We start from the raw sequence: 19,853 nt of genomic DNA, 5'->3' as shown, positions 1-19,853 counted from the left end.
AAAGTTAGTATTGACTCAGATAAAGGTGGATGCAGGTGCCAATGCGTTTGTGAACAGTGTTATGGCTACATACTGTATGTTCATTGTTTAAATAGTAGCTTTCACATAAGGTCTGATGCTCCTGGGCAACTAAAGGGGATATTGTAATTTTAAACAGTTTTGCTGAGTCCAACTAAACCCAACAACAGCAACTGAAGTTCATGTGTGGCAGTTTGTTTGGTGTTGAAGTTGAGGCAGCCCACAGTGCCTTCTCCCAGAGGAAAAGACGATTCAAAGAGATCTGAGAGAAACCAAAATGAGACTGATATTCTCCTCAAGCACAGGCAGACACATGCAGATACAGGCAGACACATGCAGACACAGGCAGACACATGCAGACACAGGCAGACACAGGCAGACACATGCAGACACAGGCAGACACATGCAGACACAGGCAGACACATGCAGACACAGGCAGACACATGCAGACACATGCAGACACAAGCAGACACATGCAGACACAGGCAGACACATGCAGACACGAATGTGAAAGAAATGAGCAAAAGCATGATTTGCTCAAATCTGATTCTGCTACAAATATACTGAGCAGTGCTCAGAATTTACTCAAATTGTTTGTCATTACGTCCACATACACAGATCAGCCACAATATTAAAACTGGCGACTGGTTTTAATGTTGTGGCTGATCAGTGTACCAGTGTATGTTAGTCATGATTGCTTTGCTTTAGAAAGTGTTGTTAACTCCATGTGAAACTGTTCTCTCTTTAACTCTGCCACAGTACACTGCTGCTCTGATGACATATGAGATTTTTTCTAAATGATTAGAAAATATTCTCAGGAAAAAGTGCTCCTCTAATAAAACTACTGTCACCGCCAAACCTGTCATGTTTTAGTCTTTCATTTCTGACAGAAAAAGTCGAACCTCCATTGTGAATGTCTTCTTTGTATTCTTACATCTTTGTGAATGGTACATACTGCACTTCATGGCAGAATGATTACAGAGTAGATTAGGAGTATTGAATCCAGACTGCAATTTATGGAGAGCAGTAACACATGGTTAGACACCCTGAAAAATCCACATGAAACACCCCCATCCTCGGGTCAGACAGACATTTTGAGAGATTCAGTGTGGAGTTTAAAATGAATAAAGACCAAAAAACTAAACTGATAGCGAGTGGGAGAACTTTACCTCCCATCTCGGTCCCAGTCATAAACGTCCACCTTGACCGACCTGGAGGGGGGTGAGATGTGGGAGCAGAGGTGAGGAGAGAAAGCGAGGGTGAGAAACAGCAGAAAGACAGAGGAGAGAGATCGACAGAGGGAAAGTTAAGTCAGGAAGTGAAGTTTTCCTATTCTTTACGTCACAGATTACAGACGTGTCATATTACTTTCACCTAATAGCCTGAAATCGAAAATGATTTTAAAGGAAGACACCAACGTTTCCATACTAATACATACTGAATATGTGATAACAACAGGCAAAAATAAAATCTTAAATAGTATGTGTCATTAGTTCTGGTGCTCCACAGAACAGACTGTGTAGACTACAGGATAACACTGGGCTTCGATGATAGTTTAGGTTTAAATATCATTTAACCCTGGTTTCATTTGTATCACTTAAAAGTTAAACAGTTGTGCAGCTGCAACTACATGTATTGTGCATATTTGTGTGACTGTTGCTGCATTGCCTCCATGTTGGTCTCAATAACACCAGCACTGCCCTGAGACTGAGAACATGGCCGACTGCTGGCATTATTCTGACTACCACAGAGTTCCAACCCCTGCTGCCTCTCCCATACTCTGACAGTGCAATAGTATCAGTATCAGTCTACAGTGCCTCTAGTCTTTACAGCAGATTAATTACAACTAGAATTACCTGCTCGTGGTTGTCTAGTCATATAAAATATCAACATTTTGTCTGAAATTTTGTCATAATTGCTGTGTGATGTACTGAGTGATGGCTAAAAAGTATTTTGTGAGGTCACACCGACCTTGACCTTTGACCTTTGACGACCAAAATCTAATCAGTTCATCCTTGTGTCCTAGTGAATGTTTGTACAAAATTTGAAGAAGTTCCGTCAAGGTGTTACTGAGACATCGTATCCACGAGGCAGAAAAATTTGCCTATACATGATAAACCATAAACCATGACATAACTCTAACCCTAACCCAGTGCAGGGGTGACAGCCCTGACTGTCACTTCAACCACATCTGCGGTGTCCGATCATTTCCTCATTAGATTTGAAACCATATTCGTTTTTTCTTGTTAAGTTTGTGCTAATGTATTTACCACTCTGCACACTCTCCACTGATGACTGCGTGTCCATCAAATTAAATTAGCCACAGGTGGACTCCAGTCAAGTTCTAGACACATTGCTTTCACTTTGTCATTATGTGTTCACTGCGTGTGGAGTGAAGGGCAAATCTATAACACAGTAAAATTTGCGAAAAGTAAAGGGGTCTGAATACTTTCTGAAACCACAGTAAATAAAATGAACTCGATGACGAACCTCTGACCCCTGTGCTGCTCCTCACCTGTCATAGTCTCCATTACAAAGTGCTCGAACAGGGATGGTAAAAGACTTCCAAACAGGGTTGAGGTTGTTCTTGATCACCTCAGTCTTGTGGCAGATGGTGAACCTGGAAAAACAAACAACTCAATATGGGGAGGATGAGAAGTCAGAAAAAATTTTGATCATAAATGGATGGAAGAAAAAGAGCTGCTGGATAACCCCATTAGCAGTTCCATAAAGAATTCAAAGACTGTTAAATAGAGCCATGCTTGCTGTGCTAGCTGCCTTTTTAAGAGGGTGGACAAGCAGATGAGTTCTGTTCTTTCCAACCAATGTTGTTATTGAATCTAGACAGGAAATACACTGGCCAAAATATGAGCACGGTGTCTCCAGGACGTGGCACCACTGTCAGTGTCTGCAGACCAAACTGGTGTGATGCAAGGATGTAATTCATGCAATTAAATATTATCCATTATTAAATATAATACAGCAGGGTATAACAATCAGCCTTTTAAGCCTAGTTACTAGCTTAATTCAGGTGCTACTGTGTTCTTTTTACAAAGACCTGGTTAATTAAGGAAATTAGATTTTAAATGCTTCTAAAACCGTCCTCACAGAACCCTGAACTTAGGCTAAGAACTAAGGCATTGCTTGTGTCGTTGGATGCAAAAAAACCTTTTGACAGGATAGAATGGCCAATCCTATTTCCAATGGTCTCCATCATCTACTGGGAAGAAACCCCGAGCATCACACAGTGTGCGTAGTGTAGTTGCATGCCCCTTGAAGTTAACAGCTTTTATTTGAGAGACATTCCTGTGTGGTATCGTCGTTAGCCTCTCCATCTGTCAAATGTATCTGAACTGTAAACCTGTAAACCATGGTGGTTGAAGCTCGGTTGGATAGGACATCTGTCAAATAAGTTCCTACATTGTGTTGATCTTCACTTCCTATAACATGTAATATGTAGAAATAGGATATGTGTCTAATAGTTTTGCTCTGTGGATGAGTATTCAAATGTGGCTTTTATGACGATACAGATAATCTTACAGGCTGCACAGGGGATTAGACAGGATTACAACATTCTGTCTCAGTGTCAAGAAAATATATTAGCCCTGCTCCCAACAATGACGGGGGAGACTCTCTCACACTATTCATGGGACTGGATCCTACAAAGAAATCTGTCAGATTTGAGTAGTGGCAGAGGAGAAGCACGGTCCTATCAGGTGCACTAATAGATGAACTGTACAGATGAAGATTGACAGTCAGTCTAACAAACCCACACACCAAAAAATAAAAAAAACACTTACGTCCCATCCTCATTGCTCCGGTAGAAGACGAGGAAAGGGTCAGACTTGCCGAAGAAATCCTTTTTGTCCAGCTTGTTAGCACAGAGCTGCATGGTGGCTATGTCCTGGGAGAACAACAACAGTTCATTCACTTTCATTAGGTTGTAGCTCTACTTTGCACTCTCCAACTGTAGAGACTGGAGGAAGACGAGGACTTACATAAAACAACACGTCAGGGCGACTTCTGTAAGCCTCCTACAAACTGAATAGGGATCTACAGCTGGATCAACTTGCCAGAACTAAAAACTCCAGAACGTGACGAATGCAATGGCTTCGGACACTGCTGTGGACTGTTATAGGTACGACTGCAAGTCATTACACTGAGGTCGACTGTTTTTTTTTTCAAACAGGAGCACACAGACAAATGGAAGAGGAGACACGAAGAATGGAGGCAGAGACAGAGAGACGACAGGAAACTAGTGGTGTTCTGGTGCTCACTGCTCTATACAGCTGACTGAGGAGGAAAGTTTCTGCTGCAGAGGTCAGGGAGGTCAGAGCAGGGACAGGGACACTGGTGGGAACTGAGGAAAGGATGAACGCAGCCAGACACGGTGGCCCTGCTTGTGGTCATCTGCTGTCGCTCAAACTCCTCCTTATAGAAAACAGTGATTACAGCCTAAACTATCCCGACTCTGAGTAACTGGAGACAAAGCTTTTATTTTTACTCCACGTAGATCATAAACCCTCGAATATGAAAACCACTCATTGAAAGTGGTTGAGAAATATAAATGTTACTGAGCTTTTTATGCAGAAAAACTGGAGCTCTTCCATTCATTCTTATTTGTTTACAGGGCAGTCTTGTCTGATCCAATATGGCGGCCCGGCGGCCAATGTGGTATCTGTGTATATACAGTATGTCTATGCTTGCATGTGCTTCTCTCTGTGTTTGGAGTGTACAGTTATTTACACAGTGTGGAAAGGAAACAGCACTGTAAGACTGGATGAATAATTCATGAGCAGCTCTCATCACCACTTTAAAAGAAAAGTACAAATTCACTTTCCCTCCATTTGATGCAGATGACAAAAAAATTGAAATCTGTGCAGCCATTGAAATTCACTGAATTCAGACTGTAGTGCTAAACTTTCAGACCCCTGTCTCAGACAGAGTGTGTACCTGCGTCTATGTGCATGTAAGTGTTCTCAGAATAATGTGATACTAACCCGGCAGTTACTGAGCTCCTCAGCTGTGAAGATGATGGTTCCACATTTCTTTCCAGGAATCCCCCTGAGAGAGAGGATGAAGAGAGAGAGACAGAGAGAGGGTGGGGAGTGGAGGTGAGTGGGACGACGTCTACAAATGCAAGAACGACTCGTCAGTGTCTCAAAACAAGTATGTTGTTTACCAATATTGGTTTCAATAAATGGTTTCAAACATGAAAACTAATAAACACAAAAAAATCACAACTTGATTCTGAAGCAGTTCTTCATCTGGTTCAAATACACAGCTGAAAACCACCAAAGTGTAAAAAGTGTATGTGGCTTAAAACTTAAAGCTTCTGTCAGACAAACACACTGATGCATGATCATAGAGGATATGATGTCATTGACAGGCGACCAAAGAAATATTACCATGATTAAAATCACAGAATTCCTCTGGTTTGAGAATTGATGGAAACATTTGGGAAAATGTAAGAACACAACTCAACAACATGTAGAACAGAGGTCTAGTCGTTTTTAGATATTTTATTGTAGAAAAGTTACAGATTATAACTTTAAATCCAAATATTGGACAGAGTAAAAATTTCACCTGATGATGGTGCAGGATATAACTTTAATTAGAGCTTGTATTCTTGCTGAAAATAAATCAGTAATCTTCCACATGGATATATGCTTTTTCAACGGCTTTGTGTTGTGAGTGCTGAGCCGGTCCACTAAGGAGCTATTAGCAGCGATGATGTTGCCATCTCTAGTGAAATGTGCAAGACATTCAAGCGTAGAGTCAGAAGTAGCGAAGCGAAATAATTTAGGTGATAAATATATGGAAGCTGCAACACATGGCTCTCTCCCGCCTTGGCTGAACACTGTTTTGCCTGCCGTACCATCTGCTGGCTGACCTTTTGCTAAAACTGGAGTGAAGTGTTTAATGGTACACATGATCCCAAGATTTGGAATTCCAAAAAGTATTGATTCAGATAATCGAACTCCATTTCCTTGAGTGACTAAACTGTTGGCAGCAGCAGTTCCACATTCCCTGCCCAACACAAAGTTTGGGACGGGTAGAACAACAAACCCAACAATAAGAGACAAACTAATGAAAATGCACCAATCTAGACAAAGCAATTGCCTTGAGACAATGTACATGGCATCAGTGCTCTTGTTGATGCATAGTGTCATTTCATATCCAAAGACTGGACAGAACACTAACTAAGGCGTTACTGATGAAAGGCCAGTAGGACTGAGGTCGGGGATGGGGATGACTCTGCCGACAGGTGGGAGATTGACCGTCTGGTGACCTGCTGCAGGCAGAACAATGTGGAGCTGAACACTCTGGAGACAGTGGACTGCAAGAAGAGCCAAGCCTCACCCACCCCCATCACACCATATGACTCCCCCGTGGACACTGTGGAGTACTTCTGCTTCCTGAGCACCATCGTCACACAGGATCCCAAGTGATCAAGAAAGCCCAGCAGAGGATGTACTTGCTGCAGCAGCTGAAGAGTCCATGCTCCCCCCCCCCCCCATCACCACCTGATACGCTGCTGCCACTGCCATGGACAAGAGCAGCCTGCAGCGTGTCTTTCACTCTACTGAGAAGGTGATTGGCTGCAATCTGTCAACCCTCCAGGACCTGTGCACCTCCATGACCCTGAGGCGAGCAGTCAAGATTGTAGCTCACCCCTCCCACCCCGGACACAGACTCTTTGAGTCACTCCCCTCTGGCACGAGGCTGCAGTCCATCAGGACCAAAACCTCTGGCCACAAGGACATCTTCTTCCCGTCTGCAGCTGGCCTCATTAACAAGGCTAGAGACCCCCACTGACACTGACCCCTCCCTCGTGAACTATTGCACATTGCCCCAGTCATTTTGCACAGCGTACATATTTGTATTGTATATATATATATTTATATTTTCTATAATATTTCTTCACATTTTTATTTTAAGTATTTTATCTTATTGTTAAAATTTTCTGTTTATACTGAAGCTATCTGACCTGCAGTACTTGCTTGTTTTGTCCTTGTTTATAATTCCTCTCTTCTTACTATGTTTATTGCCATGCACCAAAACACCAAAGCAAATCCCTTCTATGTTGAAAACCTACTTGGCAATAAACCAGCTGATTCTGATTCTGATCTGGGAGTGGCGGTGAAATACAGAGGAAATGTTCAACTGTGAGTGATGCAATCCCTGCCATGCTTATCCCCCTCATCACACTAAAGAGAATAGCTGATGGTAACATGCTGCAAGCTTCCTGATGTGGGAGGCTGGTGTTGTTTGAGAGAATCTGAGGTCTTGGCTCAGACTCAGCTTATTGCTGAATTACTGAGACTATTTTAGGATAGTAGTCTCCTTGCTCTTCAGACGGATTCACTGATTAGTAAAGGAACGATTGGATGGACTATAGTGTTCATACTGACTGAAGCGTCAGAGATGTGCTGCCTTCCAGCTGTTGGCTGGATGTGAGAAAAAAGAAATAAATCTCCAGAGACACTCTGACCTCCTTTCGCTGCTCCTGTGACGAACGGGTGGTGGTGATAGAAAGAGCAATGGAGGGAGATATAGAGCGGGGCCTCCCACTGCTAACCTAGTGAGGAGCCACACTTGATCTCATTTTAACAGCCTTCATATACTTTAACAACACAACAGCAGAATCTGAGTTGGATCATTTGAAATGTCTGTTCTCTTACTCTTACTCTCTTACTCTACTTTATCTGCTTTACTGCGGTGTTATATTTGAGCCTCTTTCCTGAGCGTGCAGTGGGACTTTCTGTGCGCAGGCCAATAATCTTTGCAAACACAAAAATTATATTTTGAAGAGAAAATATTTTTGAGCAAACAAAAATCTATTCTGTATTTCTCCGTTTGCTGTTATCCACATAGTCGCAGAATTCTAATGTCTGTCACTCAGTTTTAGTCAGTTCTCTCACAGATATGTGAAAGCTCGCTCACATTGCTCTGGCTGCACTCGACTCTGCTGCACGCTCGCTCAACATAGACCATATTCGCACTGCAGCCATTTTCCTCTGACGTCATGCTCAGGGTGAGAAGCTCAAATGCTGTCACCAAAAGGATAATGTCCTGCTGTGTTCCAGGTAACAAGTCATGTAAACACAGAACTAGATCGATGAGCAACAGAAAAGACAATGAGATAATGAAAATCCGAAGCGACACTGACCAATATTTCAAGGTAAAACAACATATTTAATAACCCATTAGGCACCGTTAGACAACAGCTAACATTAGCATTCAACCACTTCTGGCAATCAATGGCAATGGCAATCAATCTGATAGATTTTCTGATATTTCACCGGATGAGTGAAACACTGCTTGAGGTACGAGATGCAGTAAAATGTCAGGGGGTGAACAAAGAGAGTAGGATTTATTCTCTGGGAGATTTCTCTAGAATATCTGCAACAAATTTCTCGGAGAGATATTTCAGTCTGGACCGAATTGGCAGACTAATCAACCAACAAATTGACCTTTCCATCCCTGGAGCTCTGCCACTAACGTAACTATAAATCTGTAATACAGTACATTTTCCAAAAGCTCTGCTACACTGCTACAATGGATTCGTTCAGGCCTCCTGGACACCTGTTTGGTATTCTGCAAACATGCAACTGGTAGGACAAACCCTGGAGAAGACCCAGGAGGGGATAACGTACATCTCTTTTGTCCTGGGAACACCTCAAGACACCCCCCTTTTATTAAATTCACTTATACTGTTCCCCCATGAGTACAACATCAGCATAGACTATACAATCAGTTCTTGAACAATGAACACTCATGCTTCATTGCTCATGTTTTTAACTTATATTTAAATACAATGCCACGAAAATCAAAAAAGAATATCATCCACTCTGGAGACAGGGAGACGGTGGCTTGCATACTTTGGCATCTTCAGCTAATTATCTATTTGGACAAAGTTCAAACCCCACTGTGGAAATTATGTTCACTGTTCATGCAAGACTGAGCATTCAATGTGCCAAAAAGTCTGATTACAGAGAGGAGAAGGGAATGAACAGAACTAACTGGTTATTACATCAAAGTGTCTTCTCAACTGATGAGTAACAATAAAGCTGATACTCTAACATAAAACGACACCGCCATAACGGGGGTGCCTCTGTGGCTTCACTGTGTAGGAACTGCATGTAATGTTGAAGGAGTTACTCATAGTGACAAACCCACAACAATTTTCATGTAACTCTCATCGCCCCCTCAGTTGTACGGAGAGGTTTAGTATCTTATAAATGATTATTTTAGTTTCACTGTTCTCCCCTCTTTCCATTCTCGCTAGGCAAAATTGGTTTTAGCTCGATAAGCACAGTAAGCTACCTGCCAAGAACCAATCACCAAAGTGATGTGCAGCAAAGGGCCACGGGCTCGAACCTGGGTCGCTGCAGTAAGGACTAAGCCTTAATGGTACACACTCTACCAGGTGAGGCACAGAGGTGACACTATTATGGAATGACATTTAAGTCAATAATGAATAAATAGATAAATAAATAAATAAATAAATATGCTTATGAAATAAATCCTGAAATAAATAAATGAGGCAATACATATATACATACACGTAAATATAAATATACAAATTAGCCAATATAGTTCAATAAATAAATGAATGGGTTTTTGTTTCAAAATGAATGCTTTATTATTATGTTAAAGTAATCTTGGCTAATTGCATATATGTATCCACATTTGGCAAATATTGTAATTGTAACATTACTTACTTTAATTATAAGTTTACCATATTCATTTATGTTGTATATCAAGTGGTGCAATATTATTTGAATGTATTATATTATGAATTAATATTACTTCATTGAGTTTATTATCAGTCATTATCAGTTGCAGTACTTTTACTGCAACTTTTACTTTACTTTTTCATATATAATTTGTAAGTGTAACATTTAAGTTAGTTATTTACAACACCTTTAGTGTGGAGCACTTTTGGTTCCCGCCTGCCATTGTTTGCAGGGGGACAGGTGTGAATGTGACAGTCTACGAGACACATATGTCCTGCTAAGACAGCAGAATAAAGTTGTGTTAACTATCCTGCCGCGTCAATGGTGATTATAGAAGTCAGCTAACATCGGTGTGGGGCAGTTATACTATATAATGTGAAAGTGATCAAATGGTGACGTAGAAGTTGAAACTCACAGAAAGAAATCACCAAAATCTGTAGGAAACTCTGGTTTCAACAATCCTGTTGGCAGCAGTGGGCGGTTGTGTTTGATACACCTACTGTAGGTAACATGTCCAGCAGCAAACAGCACAAAGACAAAGTTAGAAACCAGCTGCTGGAAAGATGAACATTAAGCAGCTAAAGCCACATATTTTTCCCAGGAGTCAGTGGAAAACAAACTAAAAGCAGAGGGAATATTAGACTTGCATTCAAACATGCACAACAGTTTTCAACCACTGTGCTTCCTCAAAAAGTGACCAGGGCCTTTTAGCTCGACTGCAGAAAGTAACAGGTGTTTATTTGAGGCAGGCTTCTATTACAGACTTATACTTTAGTATGAAGCCTCATTTTCAGTCGCTCCTGTTTGCCATGTTAAAGTTACTGCATTATGTGTTAATACAAACATTTTCTGTGACAACAGGTTAAATACATCTGTGTTTGACCAAATTATCATGAAGTCTTCCAAATCAAATGACAAAACGCCCATACGACACAGCCATGTTTTCTGATCCAACGAAAATATCAGCTGTATGACATCATTTGTCTGGGCTGTCCAAAATCATTGTTTCCAGTGTGTCCAGTGTGGCTCCTGCCTCTGTGATTACCTGCTCCACCAGTGGCGGACATTACTCGGTGGTCTTAGGATTGTTTTGGCCAACACCGTGAACAAACAACTTGACCAGCAATAATATAACAAGCAGGAATGAGTTGACTGCTCGCATCACCTCATTTGTGTATAACAGCTACCTCAGTGAAACTGCTTCATCAAATGTTCTGTCAACTCACTGACATAATATAATTATAGCCTACATGGGGTTTCTGTTATGACTATATAGTAGACATGTAGCCTCCACTTTCTCTTGTAATAACATGCAACTGCTAAAATGGTTTAAAAAATAAAAAGTTTAATTGAACATATTCATATTTGTTGGTAAATCATAAACTTTTTAATTAATAATAATTTTGCTCCCAGATGAATATAGTGGCCAGATTTATGACTTTAATTTATAGTCTGGTACCTGTTACATCAACAAACAGGGTTCGCCTGCAGAATCAGCGGTCTGATTGTGTGAAGGTCGGCTAGGATGGAGTCAAATTCCCGGCCTGAATTATTGTCCACCTCTGTGCTCTGTCCTAATGTGTTGCTCCTGGATCTCATTAGCTCTTCCCATTTTGTGTATTTAGTCTTTGTCTCCCCTTCCCTCTGTGCCAGATCATCCTTGTCCCTTGCATCAAGTATTCGAGCTGTAGTTTCCTTGTGTAAGCCTTCCTAGTGTTTTTGACCCTGATTTTTGGTTTCAGCTTCAGCACAATCTGACTGATACCCTGTGAACCAAACCTTTCGATTTGTGGACTTGACCTGTCTGAGTGTTGCGCATTTGAGTCCTTAGTCAATTGGTTCTCTGGTCATTGCAAAAATATATGTTTTATAATGTGGCCACAATATGAGTAAGGTTTGGTTAAATTTATGCACAAAATCGACTTGGTTGCATTTACAAAAATATCATAGTTTGGGTTAAAATTCCTATTTCATTAAGTTTAGGAGAATTTCATCGTCAGGGTTGGATTAGTAACTATGTGATTAAGATTAGGAAACGATCATGGTCATGATTAAAAGAAACCAACGTTGACAGTTTGTAAGAGAGGAGGAAATGAAAGCCTTCCGTATTAAAGCAACACTATGTAACTTTTGAGCAGCGGCACAAGTGGGCTCTGCAGTCACAGGTGGTAACTGCAGGATGCTGGTGGATTCAATTCTGGCTCCACATCTGAGCTGTGAAGTTTACTGGAAAAAGAAATTAGAATTACTGCCTCACAGTTGTCTGCCTCCGCCACTCAACACCATAAAATATCATAAAATCATAAAATATCAACCAAGTGTTTTGTGAGGTCACACTGACCTTTACCATTGACTTTTGACCACCAAAATATAATCAGTTCCTCTTTGAGTCCTCCTGAATGTTTGTGCCAAATTGGAAGAAGTTCCATCAAGGCGTTACTGAAATAAGGCGTCCACAAGAATGGGATGGACAGACAACCCGAAAACAATATACAACTATATATCCAGCTTTGACTTTTGACGGCGCAGAGGCATAAAAAATAAAAAATAAAAACCAGCAATTGCGCTGTCCCCCGTGTCAGGTCAGCATATGGCTAATCTGATTATAGTGACTGAAAAAATGTAATTGTGGTTGCTAAGAGCTAGCTTTACACTCACTTAGGTTGTGTCCAAAATCCCTCACTCATTCTCTCCTCACTACTCAGTATCAGGGAGTTCAGTGTAGAGGACTGTGCAGTGAGCTCATCGGTAAAATGAAAAAATACACTTTTGGACACAACTCAGGTCATTTTCTTTCTCCGTTTTTCTGTCTTTCAGCGCCAGCCCAATGCATGATGGTATGTATTGCTTTGTTAGTGACCAATGATTACACTACTTGTCACGATGAATTGTGGAATACTATGAGTCCATTATATAGGGTATAATAATTCTCACTATACATTCGGACAGCACTACAAAATTGCAAACTCCCTAGATAGTGGACTATATAAGGAGTAGTGAGTGATTTCGGACACAGCCCCAGTGACAAAAAACCATTAACAGTCATGTTCATTTGTCACTTGACTTCATGCCACCACTGATTTTGGCCCATCAGTGTTTAACATAATAATAATAATAATAATAATAATAATAATAATAATAATAATAATAATAATAATAATAATAATAATAATAATACATAAAACATAAGCTTTGTTCATCTGACATGAACCTGATGCTTCCCATCTCTCTGAGAGTTTCTCATGACAATGTGGGAGTAATATCCAAGCATGTAGCTTTACCTTTCATGTGTGTGATGAGTTTCAACAGAGTGTTTGAGTGTGTGTTTTGATCTGAACTGCCGTCTGTGCCTCTTGGTGTATGTTTATTTTGAGGTGTTCAGACAGAAGGTTACCATGGAAAAGAGACTTGACTTTCTGTGTGGGAGACTCTGCTGCTGATGAGCCCTTAGACGGAGCTATACTTTGTGATGAATGAGCATCATAGGGCCGTTGTGTGTGTGTGTGTGTGTGTGTGTGTGTGTGTGCGTGTGTGTGTGTGTGTGTGTGCCAAGTGAGACGAGGTTTGAATTAAGCCCTTGGGGACTCTATGGACCAGAGTGTGTGGGAAAATAGTTCAGGGTGGTGGTGAACCTTGACAGATCTCCTGAAAGTCTGTTTTCAGGCTTCCCACTTCTCCATCACAGTCTGTAGCTTTTTAGACTGCCACAGTCTCCTGATGCCCTGTCTGACAAAAGTATAAATTAAGGGATTCAAATTTATTTAAAAGAATAGCTTCACAGTAAGGGCTGGATCAACCCTTGGGGCAGAAACAAGTTGCAGGTCCCTGAGTAACCCCACGACACACACACTCCCCTAGCCAGTTTTTCCAGGAAACTAACCAACAGCGTTTCCTACACTCAAACACTATGGCAACAGGCCTGTGCTTACAGTGCAGCAGATAACTGTAATAATCTTTCAAATGTGGATACAAGGACCAAAATTAGTATGTTAATCCTTCTAAAGAATCCCATAAGCCACTTGAACTGTCAAAAGGCCGCCATTTTCCAAGATGGCCACCATGGCATCAGAAACATACACTATTTAACACAGAGTTTACCCACTGGACAGATTTAAATGATTTCGCAATTGTTTCCCATGTTGTTGACTATGAGGATGTCAAATTGACAGTTCTTAATATCGATTAAATATTGTTTTAATTAAATAAAACTTGTTAATTGTTCTATTTCAGCAGGACTTTTAATTTGTAAAATGTAGGTAAACTGTTAAAAATGTTCACAGGGTTCATTTATTTACAGTATGCGTAATTTTGCCCTCTACTTTGTTAAAATGTATGATTTGACACTGAGATCATTCAAATGGAAAAATTGTGGGTGAATTTGTCACAAAAAAAAAAATAACATTTCTTTGCCAGAAATGTCAGCCATCTTGGAAATGGCGGCCATCTTGAATTTTTGAGTGGCTAACATGTTTTATCAAAAGAGTAATACTGCTAAAAATAACATTTTGATAAAGTAAGTGATTGTGATCTAATATACTTTTTAAAATCTAATTCAGTTAATATTAATGGTAGTAAGAAGTAGTTTTGTAAAAATAATCTAAACTAACTCTTTACTCTGCTGTGTTTGTGTGCATGTCGTTTGTTTGATGATATAAGGTTTGTTTTGCCTCAGATATGAGAAAGACTATTCACTTCGACATGATATACAATGCTCTGGAGTCCACCACTATATCAGTGCTTTGGCAATGCGCGCCCATGAGTTTGGGAGGCAGAGCTTCTGAAGGAGCACTGAAGGGAGGGGCTTATTGGTGTTGCTGAGTTCAAATATCTGTCTTCCTCCAGTGCAAAAATAAAGGTAAAAATCTTTCATATTTAGTCCTTTTCACAAACTTAATCATAATAAGAATTATCATTATTATCATTATTATTATTATTATCATTATTATTATCATTATTATTATCATTATTATCATTATTATTATCATTATTATCATTATTATCATTATTATTATTATTATTATTATTATTATTATTATTATTATTATTATTATTATTATTATTATTATATTTGTTACATTTTGCAATTTGGCAGGATATACATTATACATTGACCCCTTTTCCCCTGCCAGTCAAGTTTTCTGTTCAGACTGAGGACACACACAACTGCAAGGCACGATGTCATCACAACCACTTACAGAGCACACACACACTGAGTGTTGGAGCTCCTGTAAAAGTGTCAGATGCCACCGTGTGAGACGCTTCGATCTGTGATTGTGTGTTTTTAAATCTCATTTCAGGGCAGCAACTCACTCAGAGGAAGGTGTAGCTGTGGTGTTTCTGGTGTAACAGCACCGTGCTGGACAGGTGACAGGTGTGTTTACAGTGTCTGTGCTCTGAAAGACGTTACAGCAGGAAAAGGGAAAAAATTTGCATAAATTTACATAATGCTGGTCAGAGCCGGAGCCGACAAATACTTGTGTTTTCTGCAGAGTTATGTCACCCAGGTGTAAATTCTGATTGTTCCCTTTTCCATTGCTGGCAAAAGCCAGATGTAAGCGGGTCAAGAGTCACAGCAGCCATACTACTTTATGTAGAACTTGATTGTGGAGTACATTACAAAAGTGCAGGAGATGATTCAGTTTAGGTTGGCAGGTGGATGATTGTTTCATTGTTTCATTTTTCTTAAGCTATCTAAAAAGAAGAGGGTGCATTGTAACATGATGCTCAAGTTTGGTTTCCCTTCTAATCATGTCCTCCACATGCTAAATGCCGCAGGACTCTCTTTCTCTCCACACCCAACATCAGAAAATAGATCCTCACCATGGCTCTGATCTCATCTTAAGCACAGGGGAACAGAGCAGCATGTAGGAAACAGTTTATAGTATAAAATACAGTAGCATAAAATACACTTCATTGTTTCAGTTGCCTTGGAAACCTCTCTGTCATAATTTCTCTGTGTGCGTGTATGTTTTTCAGATGTGTGCCTCTGTGCTTTGAACTTAAAATTCTTATGTACTGTTATGGTTAGGGTGTTCCTTAGGTTATCATTCCAGTATGTCTGGCATCATCCTGTCTGACCCTGTCACAGCAAATACACATATTACATATTGGGGATATGGGAATATATTTGGCAAGCTGCAAATGCATTAATGCTGAGCATATCAGTAAAATGTTTACAGACAACATGTTTATTTTCCACCAAAATGTCTGAGCTTGCAGAACAATATACATTTGTAGTGACTAAAGCATTACTGAACTGTTATGTTTAGACACTCACAGCACTTGGTTAGGGTTAGTGAAAGATTGTGGTCTGGTTTAATGCAGAAAAAAGTTTACAGTGGCTTCAGACACAATGTGTTTATTTACATTTAACCAAAACTACCCTAACCTTAACCAAAGTGCTTTTGTTGCCTAAACCTAAACTGGACAGGACTCTGGATGCAAACTCTGGTTCCTGGTCTGGACCATGTATTGATGCAGACCCCGGTCTGGAGCTCAGGGCTACACCTCTTGTTACGGGAAGTCTACTGAGCTGCTCTGGTTTCCTGGCTGCCCAGGAACTGCAGGGAAGAGGAGGAGCACTTCCAATACACTGAGCCTCTCCTCCATTACAGCAAATAAACTACTTTCATTCCATGTATCATTATTACTAAAGGAGGCAGAAGAATAACTAAACATAAGACACACACAGCAGAGAGAGCAGGAGAGAGGGAGGGAGAGAGAGAAGTCATCGGTAACGAGGCTTCGTACTAACGACTATGACCAACTCTACATATCAAACAGAGGGAGTTAGACATAAAGACCTGCCTCTAATAAAAGTCTGTTACGTTCTAGAGTTGAAGTAAATAAAGAATAAACTATTGTAGATCCAGACGGAGGCTGTGCTCTGTGTGAGAGACTGAATAAGAAAGATTGTCTGTCTCTTCTAACTTTCTCTCTGAGTGATCATTTTACAGTAAATCCAGCTGAAATCACAGCTCAGTCTTCCAATTCTGTGTTTGGTGATTTTGTCAGACGACGTTGTGGTTATAAAATCAGGATTTGACCATAGTCGGTCCAGACAGATACTAGGTTTTGTTTATTACATGTTTTAGCTGTCCCTAAAACAACACAGAGTGCAGAGAAAGAGTCCACAGTTATCCCAGTGGCCAAACATAACCACCGCCCTTTAAAAAATCTTCTTTGGACAAACTTTATCTCTGGGAAACTTTTGACTGGTTCTGTATATCCAGAGTGCAAAAGTTTTGCATGTGCCAATTATTAAATTTTACATGGTATTTCATGTGGTGAGGAGTGGATAATTACTTGTTAGACTTGACTTCACTGCCAGGGCTTTAGGTTTACTTGCCAAGTCATGACAGGAACTCTTTACTCTTTTATCACCCAATCTGACACAGTGACCACTGTGAATCTTGAAAGATAAATATCTTTAAGTAAATGGTAAATGGACTGCATGGACTTCAGGAATGTTAATACACAGAGCTCAAATGTACCTGTTGTTTCTGCATTTTGTGGATGACATTAAACAATGTGTTTCATGTAGAACGTATTTAATGTCAATGTTAATGTGTTTAATAAGTGTAAGAGAGCTGAATCACTTCTCCATGCAAACTTCAGAGAGAACCCTGCGTTCTGATGTCTGGTCTCAGTGTGTGTGTGTGTGTGTGTGTGTGTGTGTGTGTGTCTGTGTGTGCTGTACTTACGAGAGTGTCCTTTCCAACCTGCTGGCAGTCGAGCCGATGATCTCCCCCAATGTACAGAACATCTGACCCAGGAAGTCCTTCACAGAGAGGAGACCCACACTAAGTTAATACTACACCATCCACATCAGTGCATCATTCCTTTTACCGGATAACCATGAATGTGATATATTATTATCTCTACTATATTTAGGTCAGTGGAGACTCACATGGTCATTGAATGAGAAGCACAGATTTTCATTTACACACTTATATACTTATATCACTTCTACTCTCAGTGAGCTGTACATCACTATTCTGCTGTTTCCAATGATTCCTTAGTACAACAAATGACTGACTGTTGTTACTCACTGTGGAGCATCAACGTGTTTCATCTGTGTCTTTCAGCTGCAGCCGCTGTAGAGTTTACGTGGTTAAATACATCTCTGCATTTAACCCCTATTCTCCTGTTAAGAAGTGGCTGCTATTTGATTTATAGAGTGTCTGTCTTTAATTTTTTGGTTCCTTCCAGTAACATTTCTTCCACATAGCACTACTTTCACTTGAGTACAATTTTCCAGTACTCTTTCCATCCAGGAGAAATGAAATGAAGGGATGCAACGCGACGTCAGCCTACCTTCTGCTCATCCAGGTACGTCAGGCAGTAAGGAAAGGCAGACACAAGTTAGAGGAAAAGCTGGAGAGACAAAATGAAAGTTGATATAAAAGTTGATATAAAAAATTACATTCATTCACAAATAAAGGTAATGACTAATAAAGGCTGCAATATTCCATATAACAAGTAGGATCAGTCTTTGTTCTGAGCTGATTTAATATACTTTTATTATGAATTCTACTTTAATCAACCAATGTACATAACTTAAATAATGTACATTACATCTACAGTATATCATTTAGAACCCTAATTATCCCTCTGATTTCAGTTTGTTTACAAACTCTTTGTTTACATTGTTACATTTTTTACTCTCCAGTATTATCCTTGTGTATTCAGAAATATCTTTCACTCTTATGATGATTTTTTTGTTATTGTTTCTTGTCATTTTCATACCATGTCATTGTTGAACATATTAATAGACTGCTTACATGTTTGGAAAGGTTGGAGCTCCTGGTATCCACGTTATACCTGCAATTGAAAAAAAACAACAAAAAAAACAAAAAACAGCAGACTTTTAGGGAGGTTTCCTTTAGAATACACACTATTATCCTCTAACACGAAGAACAACAGAGAGTACAGCCTTAAAGAAAAAAGAAAACCATAAAAAAAATTATTATGTTTTCTCTTTAAATAATATGTTGTTAATATGTATTTGACGCAAATACATTGATGCTGAACGTGTCAGTAAAATGTTCAAAGACAATGCACTTGCTTTCCTCAAAATATCTGATCATGCAGTACAACAGTGTTCCCCAACCACCAGGCTGCACGGATGTCTTAATCAGGAAAATACATTGTTTTGGTATTTCAATAAAAGTCCTACTGACTTCAGAAAAAAACTAATTGTAAATATTAAATGTTCACAACAATGAAATGTGGGTACTTATATATATATATATATACAGTATATATATATATAAACTCATGTTAAACTCATGTTGGGTTGGACTCTCAGTCCAGTCTCTCAGTAAATCATTATGTGTATGTGTGTGTGTGTGTATATGTATTGTGACTCTGGGGTGTGGGTTCCTGACCTGTGTCTTTGTCTGCAGCTGATTAGGATATGTAGAACACCTGTGGCATGTGTTCTTTATATAGTATATATTTATATAGTATATAAAACCTCTCTGTTTAGCTTTGCATGCACACCACACACTAGTGATTTTACTGATTTCTACACCTCATAATTAGACTATCTAATTTGGTCTCCTAATTTGGTTTAATAAGAATATTCTTTATTAATCCTAACCATGGTGTGTCTCCCTTTTGTTGTGGCCACTTGAGCCAGGGTCATAAGAAATGGTTGCTCGTCCACTTTGCTTGTTTTGTTTGTAAGTTTGTTTGTGCCTTGGGTGGCAGCAGACACCTGGTGCTGACTGCACTCGCTGATTTGGTGATTTGGTTCAGCTGTGTGCTGGTTCAGCTGGGCTGCGCTTTGTTTGCCAAAGCAGGTAAGTGTTACTGTCCTGATGCGCTGTGCACAGTTTCCCCATTAGGCTGTAGCAGCATTTCCCCTTTGGGGTGATAGCTGTTTTGGGTTTTTTTTTGGTCGTGCATGTCACTGGCTTTGCTTTCATACATATCTGTGATTTCATTGAAAACATCAATGCAATGCAGAACAGTGAGAGGTCTGTGATTCTAACTGACAAACAGACAAACTGTTTGTCAGAGTCAGATGAACACAATGACAAAATGTCCTTGGTGAAGTATCTGTGGACACAATAGCAGTCTGCACAG

At 39.9% G+C, this 19,853-nt stretch overlaps 1 protein-coding gene across 1 annotated transcript in view; it reads right to left on the bottom strand.

Moving 5' to 3' along the window:
- The window catches only part of cpne9 (copine family member 9), a 48,462-nt gene that overhangs the window by 11,862 nt on the left and 16,747 nt on the right, over window positions 1-19,853 (bottom strand). The window contains exons 5-11 of the mRNA XM_022745024.1: window positions 18,545-18,584; window positions 18,078-18,080; window positions 17,465-17,541; window positions 5,019-5,082; window positions 3,819-3,922; window positions 2,534-2,638; window positions 1,188-1,229 (exon numbers count right to left, since the gene is read on the bottom strand). Of these exons, the coding sequence (XP_022600745.1) occupies window positions 1,188-1,229; window positions 2,534-2,638; window positions 3,819-3,922; window positions 5,019-5,082; window positions 17,465-17,541; window positions 18,078-18,080; window positions 18,545-18,584 (435 nt within the window). The remainder of the gene's footprint in view (window positions 1-1,187; window positions 1,230-2,533; window positions 2,639-3,818; window positions 3,923-5,018; window positions 5,083-17,464; window positions 17,542-18,077; window positions 18,081-18,544; window positions 18,585-19,853) is intronic.

Source organism: Seriola dumerili, unplaced genomic scaffold, assembly GCF_002260705.1.
Source record: "Seriola dumerili isolate Sdu_G_001 unplaced genomic scaffold, Sdu_1.0 BDQW01000088.1, whole genome shotgun sequence".
Lineage (NCBI taxonomy): Eukaryota > Metazoa > Chordata > Actinopteri > Carangiformes > Carangidae > Seriola > Seriola dumerili.
Note: the sequence above shows the minus strand (reverse complement) of the source record. Positions and strands in the feature narration are given on the sequence as shown.